The sequence below is a fragment of the Hirundo rustica genome, chromosome 1, assembly GCF_015227805.2.
Source record: "Hirundo rustica isolate bHirRus1 chromosome 1, bHirRus1.pri.v3, whole genome shotgun sequence".
Classification (NCBI taxonomy): domain Eukaryota; kingdom Metazoa; phylum Chordata; class Aves; order Passeriformes; family Hirundinidae; genus Hirundo; species Hirundo rustica.
The window spans coordinates 134390851-134403409 of record NC_053450.1 but is presented as its reverse complement, the minus strand read 5'-3'; the positions used below and the strand labels follow the sequence as shown (position 1 = coordinate 134403409).

General features: G+C 42.9%; 1 protein-coding gene across 1 annotated transcript in view; it reads left to right on the top strand.

Moving 5' to 3' along the window:
- The first annotated feature begins 1043 nt into the window (after positions 1–1043).
- Positions 1044–12559, top strand: part of ZNF804B (zinc finger protein 804B) — a 232634-nt gene continuing 221118 nt past the window's right edge. The window contains exon 1 of the mRNA XM_040068634.1: positions 1044–1151. Within this exon, the coding sequence (XP_039924568.1) occupies positions 1044–1151 (108 nt within the window). The remainder of the gene's footprint in view (positions 1152–12559) is intronic.

The following is a 12559-nucleotide window of genomic DNA, read 5'->3' as shown; positions in this document are numbered from 1 at the left end:
ACGTGTTAAATGACGCCACGCGCCTAAATTCAAGCGCTTTCAGGGGGGACGATGGAGACAAGCCCAGGCACATTCGGGGGTGTCCAGTCAGCCCGGCAGCTGCGCGCAGCCCCCCCGCAGTCCGGGGCCGGCCCCCGCTCCCCGCCGGCGCTTCCCGGCACCGCGCCTGGCTGCCGAGTGTCCCTGGCGTCCACATCCCCTGCCCGGGACAGCCCACGGGACCGCGGAGGGGAAGGAGGGTGACGGGATGCCGGGGACAGGTGGAAACGCCGCCAGAGGCAGGCGGGGAAGGGACGTTACCTGCCGACATCGAGGACGGGAAAGTTGGGCGAAGAGAAGGAGGGCGGTCAGCGCATCCCGCCGCCTTCCCCCCTTCCCGGCCGCTCCGCCCGGGGTTGCCGGCGTTGCTCCCCTCCCCGCGGCGGCGAGGGGCACTGTCCTCCCCCCGCCTCGCCCCCGCTCCGGCCCTACCCCTCCTCCGCCCCCCTCGCACCGCCTCCCCCCCCCCCCCCCGCCGGCGGAGGTGAGGCGAGGCGCAGCGCCGACTGCGGCGGCCGTGCGGGAGGAGTGGGGTGACGGGGACCGTGCGCGGCGGCCGGCCGCATCCACCGCCCAGCCCGGCGCCGGGGACAGCCATGGGGAGCGGCCGCCGCTCCAGCTGCCGCGGAGAAACTCCCCTCCGGATGTCGGCTGCGGGTGGCCTGGTCTGAGCGAGGAGGAGGGAGAGGAGGAAGGGCCGTAGCGGCGGCGGACTGTGCAAGTTGCGCTCTGCCCTTCTTCTCCCCGGCCCGTCTCCCACCCGCGGAGCAGCATGCGGACTGGCCTCCGCGCTCTCTCAGATGCGCTCTGGCTGCCGCCGCCTTCAGTGCATCCTGCTGCTGGCAGCGCTCGCCCGGGCGCTGGATGAGACGGGAGCGGGGAGATCGCCGCTGCGGTTCCTCCCGCTCCTTCATGCGGGCTTCTGCTCCGGCGGAGCCAGCACCGCCGCCGCGGAGGAGCCGGGCTGCCCTCCCGCCCCTCGCCCGCCCGCCCGGGGGGCCCGCATGGCGTGCTACCTGGTCATCAGCTCCCGGCACCTCAGCAACGGGCACTACCGCGGCATCAAAGGCGTCTTCAGGGGACCGCTCTGCAAGAAGGGCGCTCGCTCGCCGGTAACTGCCACCTCCTCGCCCCCTCCCTCACTTGCCCCCCGCACGGTAGGAGCGGTGCGGGCGGATGCCCACGCTGGGGGCGGCCGGCGCGGCGCGGCTGCGGGGGGCGTGGGGCGCGGGCACCCGCTCGGTCCGGCTCTGCGGGACCCCGGTGCGGGCGCTGACTCTCCGGACGCCTCGGAAAAGTTTCTCCGTCGGTGGCTGCCTACGCGTGGCCGCGGGGACGGGGCTGGGGGCGGTGCTGGCGCTCGGCGGTGGGGCGGGGGGGCTACGGCTGAGCTGGGGTTATCCGTGGGCCGCGTCTCGGGTTCGTGCCCAGGGAGAGGTCAATTTCTGACGCTTTGGTGAGAAGTTGGAGGCCGGTAGAGAGGAAGGCACCGCGTCGGCTCCAGGCGTCGCGGTTTGGTCCAAGGTTTTGACGCGGCGGAGGAGGGAAGCTGTCGTCCTTGTGGCATCGTCTGCCAGAAAACGCACTCGCGAGTTTGCGGCGCGTTGTGAACTACCTGTCGAGACCGACATCTAGGTAGAACACGCGTGAAGTTTGGGGCGGTCCTGCGGAGACTGCAGACCCGTCGAGCTACCCTAGACGGTGTCCGTGAGTCGCTGAAGGCGTTTCCTAGGGGCGAGCGGGAGTCCTGTGCTGCGGGGGGCAGCGGGTGCCGGGGGAGCCGCCGAGAGGAGGTGCCCGGGAGGCGACGATGCCCCGCTGCCTCTCCCTCGCCGCTCCTTGGTGGTTGTGGTATCGCAACCGCCTCCGTGGTCGCGACAGAACTTTCCCTGTCACTGTGCCGGATGTCAGCGTGCGACACACGGAGGGGCGCGGACCCGCTACCCGCCGAGCCGGCCCTGCACGAGTACCAGGGACACCCTGAGTCCACTGCTGGGATTCCCTGGGCTTCGGCAATGCCAGTAACACACCTGCATCCTAAATACCTTTCGGGAACTAAAGTCTGCTTTCTCTTTCTTGACTTTCAATGACCAAAAATGACACGTATTTCACTATGCTTCCAAAATCCCTTCCGTGTTGAGTACCAGCACTCTGATAGGGCACCTGCAGGTTCTTCCCTTGTACTGCTGTGTCTGTTGTGTGCAATATAACACAACTGCGCCGCAGGTATCATCGATCCGTCATCGGCTGAGCTGTGTTTGTGTGCTCTGACCCGTGGAGCTGATCCACTTTCCACTTTTGTGTGTGGAACCCCCTGAAATGCAGGCAACATTTACTGAGGTCTGTGTTCAGGTCTGTGTTCTAAATTAGGTCAAAATGAAAAGATCTAAAATGGGAACAAGCTTGATTGTAAATACTACTGATTTAGTAGAACTTTAACAACTGATATTCAAATTGAGTAGGATCAGAAACATGGGAAGGTATTACCCTCCAAATGTTATGTTCCAAATTCTTCACTTCCCAATTTCTTTGCCTTTTTAACTGCCACACCACTCCTCTCCATCTAAATACTTCATGAAATAAATTTGTCTGACTAAAAAGTCATCATTTAAAACACAGTTCCACTAAAAAATAGTAATTTTAAACATAGTTCTGCTGCCCGGTGGGAGTAATTTTTGTTTATATGTAAGTGACAGAGAAGAAGACCAATGAAAATTGATGCTCCTTATTTTTTAGAAGTGTATTTTTCTAAGGATTTTGTTTTAAATTAAAGCATTTTAGTCTTAAGCCAACCATCTAGGGTTTAGCGGAAAAGGGAAAAAGCTACTAAGCTGAAAATTAATCTCAAGTCTCTTTCACTACACAACAATGTTCTTTCACGTGAGCTTCCCAGAGTTTGAAAAATGTAGCAAGGGCACATTTTTTTTCTTTTCACTAAGACTGAACATCTTGTTTCCTAAATTTGTATTACCAGGAGTTGGTATATTTTATATGTTTGGGGGCAATTTCTACAGAAAGGACTGAAGTATAGCAATCCTTAGCTTTTATTCTAAATTCTCGAGGGAAAACTTTTATTTCTCACATATTTATTATTAGTAGTATTTGTTTTCTTTTGCCTTTTTTTGGTGGCTAGTCTTTGAGGCTAGTCAGACTTTGAGGTCATAGGCTAAGCCCTTTGGAAGGGGAATGTTGGACAGCTCATATGAGTAAAGGTGCAAAATAAAGTTTCATTAATGCTGGGTAATTGTAGCTCTGTAATTTTATCATGTGTTTGATGTTTTGAGCTTACTGTTGGTTTATATATGCTATTTTTCTATTTTGATATGGAAGTTCAGGTCAGGATGCTCAGTTGACAAAGAGAGTAATAGTTTGCTATTAAATACTGAAAGCACGTCTACAAACTTATAACTTTCCAGACAACATCCTTCTTGCTTATCAGTGTGCATAAGGAACAGTGAGCAAAAAACAACACCACCTGGATATACTTCTGAAGCAGTAAAATTGTTTTAAACATGAAAAATGCCCCACACAATGAAAACAAACTCTCCAACTATTGAGTTACACTTGGGACCTCTTCTTATACTTTAGAAGGAAGTCTTAGGCAAGTGGCATTTATTTGTATTCCCTATGATGTGCTTTTATTTAATCCTTCCTGATTATAACTTCGAAAGATACAAGTTATGTCTTGCAGTCATTTTTAAAATATTGAATTGGAAGCAGCCTTGAAGCTGCTTTGATTTGATTTTATCATTTGTACCATTAAATAATCTTCTGTTTGTACACTATGAGTGAACTTATGCATGAGTCTACGTAGCCTTTAATGGATAACATGTACCTTTCTATATTTAAAGTGTTCTATATTAACAGACCATGAAATATCAGTAGATTTAGGGCTATACTTTAAGAAAGGCTATACTTTAAGAAATGAGAACAGTGGTGAATATTTTAAATACCTTTATCAAATGTCATGGTTTTATGAACAAGGATTTTTCCAGTCTGGGTGTTTATGTTGTTTAGCATACTATTATTGTGCCAGAAACAATGCTGGTCCTTCTTCCTGGTATGTAGAGTGACCTTTAGCTATAGCAGTTCTGATGAGAAAAAGACAGGTAGAGCTACAAGGATAACCCACTTTGGGTATGTAATGAAGTTGTCGTGATGTCATAAAATCCTTTAAAAATTTTACCTTTCCTTCGCCCACTTTTACATGTTGGAGACGGGACTAGCTATGAGTATCATGAAGTTAGTGGTACCGAATTCAGAAAAGAGTGGACTTAGAAGCAGTCACTAGTAAATCCTTTATTGGTGGAGTCTGATGGAGTTACATGGGGAAGGAAGTGCTGAGTTTGAACATGATGCTAAGGATAATGGACAGTAAGCCAATGAAGGAAGCTGCTTATTTTAGAGACCTGCTTCTGTGCTTTAAGCTTTCATATTTTATCTGAAAAGTTATATTCAGGAACATATTATGAGCAAATTTTCTGTCTCTGAAAATTGCTATTTAAGGGAATGCATTATGATACAGAGATATTACTTACAATTCAGAGTAATGATATTGTGTACAGGATTTTTGAGTCCTGAATAGATTACGTTGATCAGTGTACTGGTTTTACTTTTTGAAGTTGTGATAGATAATGCTGTCATACTCACCTGCAGCTCAACCTGCTCAGAGGTTTACTGCCATGCTTCACAAGCCTGATAAAGCTGACACTGAAAAGGACTTTCCTGAGAAACTTTTAAAGAAACTTCCCACATAAAATGGTACTGGGAATTCAGCAGATGGCCCCCTTGCTTCTGAATCATTTCTAAGCCAAGGATGTTATTAGGGTGCACTGTTCTGCCTGTGGCTTTTTAAGATAAGATATAAACAATGTCTCGTTTACTCCTCAGTATTTAAAGAGCCCTTTGTATTTCGAAGGAAATAGAAGGCTCAGAAGACCCAGTGCCTTAGCCAATTTCTGACTTAGCTAATTATTTTTCTTCCGTTGTTCCCTGCAGCTTCAGCTGAATACAGTATTTTTCATGTACTTCCCTAAGCTGTTTTCAAATAAAGCTGTCAAGCAGCTGCTCCTTTGCACTTGGTGCTTACCGTAGTTCTTTGGGTTGTTGGGGGTGGGAAAAGCTTCTTTTCTGTTACACAGAGTTACCTTTATAAAAGCACAGCTCACCCCATGTCCTGAGGCTCCAATCTAATTAAGTTCATCGCAGGTACTCGAAAATAATGACACTGAGCCACAAGCAAGCTGTTTTAGCACTAAAGCAAGTATAACCAGGACCGAGTAGCACTCTCTGATGCAGATAACAACACAAGGCACTTGGAAACTTCGAAAACCCAAGTGAGCCTGAGGACTGAATGACTGTAAATAGAGAACAAGAAGGCCGTGGCATGGGCAGCTGTCTCCCTAGGCAGAGATCAATGCTACAAACACTCGCGTAACCAAGCGTGCCACAAAGTGACAGTGTTGTGTTTGCCACCAGCCAGTGGCAAACATGTGCCAGGCACAGTTGCCAGAAAGCAATTTAAAGACTATACACGGTGGATATGTACCGTATACCTGGGTGATTACTGGAAGACCAAACAACTTGTGGGTTTCTGAGTATAAGCAAGACATCCTTTAGCACTGTGACTGCACTCTCGACAGCACTGAAGGCAGAGAGGAAGGGTATGCTGGAGCATTACAAGGAAAATGCATGGAAAATAAAATTTAAGTTAGGAAATACAGTCTAAAGGGACCAATAATACACCATCAACTCTAATAAATAATCCTTCTAAAAGAAGAGGGGGAGAAAACCCCCAACTGCACTAACAAAATTTTATGGGAAAAACAAAGGGAGAAATCATAAAGAGGATGGAAAATGGTATTTTCACTTTCCTGTGCCAAAAGTCGCTGGCAGCTGCCGCCAGCAGAAGTGGCTGACTGCAAGGGGGGATTCTGCACACTCTTCTCAAAGCTCGGAGCTGGCTTATAGAGGTATCTGCCTTACAAACCAAGGGCAGGCACTCCGGCTAAACTGTTTCTGATCTCATTGATTCCTGGCACTTTGTGTCTCAGAGTGGGCTGAGTGTTTCCTACCAACCCTCCTGCCTCCACTGTGCTGGAGAATATGAGCATTCACACACTCCACCTTACAGTGACCTTATTTCCTGATTTCATAGTTCCTATCATGGTGCTTTTTGTGCAATTCTGCAACATGTGAGAGACAGAAAGAACTTTCAGAAAATGGGAATGTGCTTTTTGCCACATGTAGCCTTGCTGCTCATGCCTTGTATTAAACCTGGTTTTGTGGAATGTATCACTTCTGAGCATATTTTGATTCTATTTCAGTGAGTGGGTAGCACTTTCTGTAAAGCATTGCAATTAAATTTAATCATCTTCAACCAATTTCTGCTGGGGCCATTTCCTTCACCTACAATTAGCAGTAATGTTAAACAGGTGCTTTATGTCTGACAGCACCTTTCCAGCATTCTAATATTTTTATTGGTCGCTCAAGTGAGTTTGTAAACCCAGATCAATTCTCTGTTATTTTGCATTTGGCAAGGCTTGTTTGTCCATTAGTTCCAGAATTATTGCAATTACATCCATTTACAGTCTCACTTTCAGTTCATATGCATTTCACTCACCCAGAGCATAGCAGTTTAGTGGGTTTTCTTATTTTATATTATTTATTTATTTATTTGTTTGTTTGTTTGTTTATTCTGTGCTGTGTACAAATTTGAAAATTAGTGTAGAGACCTAGTGACTGTGAAACAGGTGCTCCCTTGGATGGTGGTTTGAGCTGTTACCCAGGCTCTAAGCATTAAAGGCTGCTCCTCTGCCTCTTCAGCCCCGTTTTCTGGACTCACGCCCACATGTGCTGTCCATGGTAAGCAATTGCCTGGCTTTGCTTGGGGAGGATGCTCCAGTTCCTTCCTCCATCTAAATGAATGTTTTGTTTTGACCACTTTGCAACTAAATAACCTGAGTAACTTCATTTATGCAAATGCTTGTGTGTGAGATTAGATTCCTTCAAAAGAGAACTGTCGTCAAAAAAATCTCATCATCTGAATCTACTTATTCCCTACAAAAAGCTTTGCAAAAGTCCCCTGTAAAACATACCTAAATGGCAAAGGAAAAGAGGCTGGCAAGAATGTTAGCAATTTTCCCTTCCTGAGTTTTTCTAGTGGACTGTATAATCTTTGGCTGCAATGCTTGGGGATTTTTAGTTAGAGTGTTGGTGTTTTGTTGTTGTTGTTGTTGTTTTTGGTTTTTTTGGTTTGGTGCCTTTTGGTTGTTTTGCTTTGGTTTTTTTTTTCATTTAACAAAAGGAACCTTTGTTAAGTCTTTTTATTATGTCACAGCTGATCACTTTAGAAGACTCAATCATTACCTGCAAATGTAATTTTACTCACTTGTCCTGGGGAAAATGTTGACTTCTCTGTGGAAAAAAACAGACATTCAAAATGTTTTTATCTGCCTGCTGATTTTTTTTTTTTAAATGCCACTGCAGTATGCTGTGAGAGGTTTAGTTTCACTTCTTTATGTGTCCATCCACAAAAAACCCCAGTGTATCACATTTGTTACAAAACAGAGGATAAGCTGTAGACCCACTTTTAGAGCTCAACAGCTAGGATCTTAGTATCTAATTTGTACACCTACCATGGGAAAAAAAAATCAGGAATAATTTACATAAAAGGTCAAATTAAATTTATTACAACACCAAGTTAATGTTAAAGAGAAAAACAGATGCATGCATGCACTTGCAGGAACCAGAATTCCCAACATAAGATGCAGTACCATTAAAATCCAGTTTGACCGTCCCAAGAATTAAACATTATTATTTATTATGAATTATTCTTCACTGGAGAATAAGCCTATTTGCAAACATATGTGCATGCAGCTGTCTGTGCATGTAAACATTTCTGAATAGCAATAAGAAGATCCTTTAAATGAACTTTTTAGCATCCACATTGACAGTTGTAACCACTGTTTTTTGAAGATTCAACCTGCTCTGCTCTTAGCCTTTGACCCTTCCAAACTCTGAATGAATAGTATTAAAATGATTTATGTTGATAATCTGCATAGGTGATATGGCTACTGCAGTACTAGAACCAGATATCTAAAGTTCAGTCCTGCATTTCTGTATTTTGTGTGGGCACATGTCACGGCTTGTCTCGTACAATCAACTGCAGTGCTCAACTATCAAGATTAGTCATGGCTAGGTACACATACCTGAGGATGCTCTTCACTGTGCAGAACATACTGTTCTGTGCCCAGTCATAAGGCATTTTAAAGACAGCTTTTTCTTCTTCTTTTTTTTTTTTTTTTTTTTTTTTTTTTTTTTTTTTTTTTTTTAATACTAGACTAAATTTATGTGCATATTAGATAAGATGTAAACATAATCAAAATTTTGTCCCAGTTTCATAGTTACGCATAATGATAATTGGCAAGCTGGTTCAAGTAAAGAAATAGAACTATTGCTGGGAGATTGCACACAGCCCTGAAACAATTCATACATTAATCAGCTCTAGTTGATATCAATTTCTCAATTGATGTTTTCCATGGAACCCATTCTAAAGCAGATTTAGTGCTTTTGTGTCAACAGAAATATTCTATCAATATTCTGCTCAGACTGAACTAGAGAGCTGTCTTTGGTGTCTTTGAGAACATTCTCAGTTGTAATCAGCTAAAAATCTGCAGACCTCATTTCCAACTTAGATTGCAACATGTGAGGAAGGCTTGTGAAACTAGATTAGAAAGTGTAAGAGAGTTCCCTAAAATACACCCTTTGACAGCAAAGTATTTGCTAGATTGTATTTTGGGGTTAAAATGATAAATGAAATCTGTATGAATACTATAATCAGAGAGTCTGCTAGAAATGCAAATTCTTATAGATATTAAAGTGTTCTGAGTATTTTTTTCAAAGAAAAGTTATCGTATTCAGATATTTTTAGCTCAAATTTTATTAGCTTTTGTGGGTTCAAGAAGTAACCAGTACAAATTCATCTAAAGCAATCTTCATTTTTCTGTGCTAATCATTACATTTTCAGTTTAGGTATGAGTTCTGTGAGGCATGTAAACTCTGACCATGGACTTTATTGGGAGATCTAAGAAGAAGCAGAATGTGTATAATTATGTCACCCTTTGTTAGACACTGAAAAACTGAGATATGATCTTGATTGAGCATGCTCTTGAGCCCTTACCTTTGAATGCAAGAAACTTCTGGTGACGCATTACATGTTGACAGAGAATGACTCTGCAGGATCCTTGCATCAGTTGCCTGGTGAATATTGTGGTCCCAGTGCCGGCCAAGGCAAGTGGATGGAGGACTGGATGATAGCTAGGATTTCTCAGCATGGGAAAGGCACTGCTTACTTCCAGATGCTGCACTGATGGCTCCTCTGTGCTGGGAGGCATTACGGTGTAGGAAGACAATACCCAGGATTTCCCCAACCCACATGGCCACAGGTCTGTGCCAAACAGCAGCTGGGAGGCATGGAGTCATCTCCATACGGGGAGTGGCTGCCTGGTCTGATGGGCACGGATCAGAAAATGTCTCGTAGCTATCGAGGACTAGTTCAGGAAAGGAAACTAGAAACACAATTGTGTAGGTCCCTGTAGAAAACAAACTCACAAGGTGATGTGCATGCAAGTAGTTTGTGTGCACCAAATAATAAATAAACATCCCATAAATGTCACTGAATACATATGCAGCTTCTCCAAGCTGTCTGAATGCTTAACTGCTGTGCTTACAAAGCTATACTACTGCTCTTCCTATACAGAAGTCCAAGGCTGCTCCGTTGTATACATCTACAGGACAGACACTAGCATTTTTTCCCCTTCTTTAGTGTTTCAATATACACTTACATCACTTTAAAGAGAAGATAGCAAATCCCATATGAAAAAGTAGTTTAGTCAGACAAATGAAGAAAAATCAGGTTGGTACTACATACAAAGGTTTCAATTTTCATTTGAATGATAAATATATGCTTGGCTATTAAATACAGAAAAAAAGGCAATACAAGGAACAATGTTAGAGACATTGAGTATTCACAAATAAGCATCACTTTTAAAAAGTTCTTTTTCTAGGAGTGATAAATTTTTGTGATGACTAATAATGGAAAAATCACAGATTTGTGCACTTTGATGCAGATGTATTCATATCCTATAAACCAAAAATTACATTGAAATACGTATTGAATATGTAAACTGGCTGATTTTACACTTCGTTCATCTTCTGCCGAAGACCTACTTATAGCCAGTGTATTCTATACCTTGTGCAACAGGAGATTCTTATTGTGTATATATGCTGCACAATAGATATGTTTTATTGCTTAGCATTATAGTAAGTATCTTTTATAAGTTAAACTTAAAAAAATACAGATCAAATATTGTGATTATTAATCTCAAAAGTAGACCCTTCCTGAAAAATAAACAAAAAATGACCTTCAAATTTATTCCCTACAGGACATGTCTTATTTGAAAATGATAACACTTGATGGAGAAAGATATGCCTTTCATTTTGGCTAGGTTAATAAATCTGTGTACTAGGCTTTTTACTATATAAAGAAGATATGATGACTTGAAATAGAGGGTTGTATCCATATGCTATGTTATTACTTTTAATGGAGAAAGAATAATACAGCAAATAAATTCATTGGGTTTTTTCTTTTGTTTTGACAGCTATCTGCTGTTTATATTGTTATTTCTTCACCTCAAAGAATCACTGACATTGTCGGTGATTGAATTTGATATCTGTGGGTTATGGAATCAGCCTTTAAATATTTATGTTGATTTGCATACATGACAGCTTCCATCGGTAAAGATCATTATAAACAGCAAATTGGAATAAGTTAGAAAATTTCTTCCCTTGAAAGGGATTTAAGCAAGTTTACAGAATGACTTAACGGAGTTTGCATAATCTTCACAGTCAATAAAAACCAAAGGCAGAGAAGTGTACTTAAAAATCTACAGCAATTTTTTTTTTCCACTGTGTATTCTCAAAGACTTGCTCTTTAAGCTAAAGTGAATGAGGCTTACTGAATATGTACACTTAAAAATATTCCAGTAGAAAAAGTTTTCAAGGCTTTTCTTTTTAAATCTGGAGTTCATCTGTAAACTTCAGTAACAAGGACACTGAACACCTTTCCCTCTACCAAAATACAGTTCCTTAGCCCAAACATTTCCCAAAATATATCTTGTAGTAATATTTTTCCCTGGTTCTGACTACCACTGTCAGAAGAACAAAGTTATGATTTAAAAAGTGCTTGAAATATGTAATTTTAAAAACTATTTTAACTGCTGCAATTTATTATCGTACCAGGCAATACAATAACCTTTGATAATTAAAAAAAAAAAAGAAAACTTGAAAACCCAGCAACACCCCAAACCACCCCAAACCATGCGCCCAAACATACCAAAATAATCAGCTTGTGAGATCACCATATAATTGATGAGTCACTGGCAGCCTTTCTTCGTATGTCTGCTCAGGTAAAGTTCAGATCTTGACCTTCTGCTTGCCTGGGAGCCATTATAGAAACCCTAATGAGCTTCCTGATGGCTTTTTAAGAGTAATAACTGATTAAGCAATTGTAGCACCTTATGCTGAAGTGTTTTAAATACTTAAAAGACTTCTGAGCCTCTTCCTACAGAAAAAGGCATGTCTGCTCAAGTTATATAATACAAAAGAAAATGTTCCTTTTTATCATTGTTAGGGTACTTCTCTATGTTTATTCTTTTAACCTCTGGCTAATAAGGATGGCAACTGCATACATTAGGCATTAAACAGCCTTAAAAAGATTGATGCTTCTGATTACAGCATACTATAGGATAAATTGTAGGGTTCAAATCTCCCACAGAGTTAAAAAGGATGTGGTATCTGAAGAAACATAAAGGTGTCAATTTTCTACTTGATGGTACTAATATATTTTGATAAGATCTGCATATTAAGAATGCAAATACAGTGATTAAGTACTGCAATTGTAACTACTTCACAGTGAGAAGAACAAACAATAAAAATGTGAATCCTTGCCTCTGCTCTGAAGGACAGTGAACAAAGACTTGTAGGCATTTCATCTGGCAGGCATGGAGAGGACTTGGTTTTCAGAAGTGACTGGCAAGAGGAATGGAAGGGGGGTAGTAAATGTGAACAGGGAGGTTAATTGCAAAGTAAATGAGTTTGCTACAGAAAGCACTGAGGCTCGGATCCTCAAAGGTAGTGTGTGTGTATTAGTAAACAACACCAGGGACTGTGCCAAGCTTTGGAACTTAATCAGCTAAACAATGAGATTGTGAGCATTGTTTCCAGTATGTTGGTGCTGTTGAACAAGTAGCACTGCCCCAAGCATTTCTTGGAGAGAGTTTGGGAACTAGGATGGGGCAATTGGATTCCAAGAGAGGTTAACAGCATTGATGAGCTGCTCAGTGACAGGTAAAAGCCTCCTTTTTCTAACTGGCTTTGAAATCCTACCTGTGTATGGAACTGCAAACCACCTGCAGGGCAAACTGCTCAGACATTGTTGTTCCCAAAACTGTAACTGTGT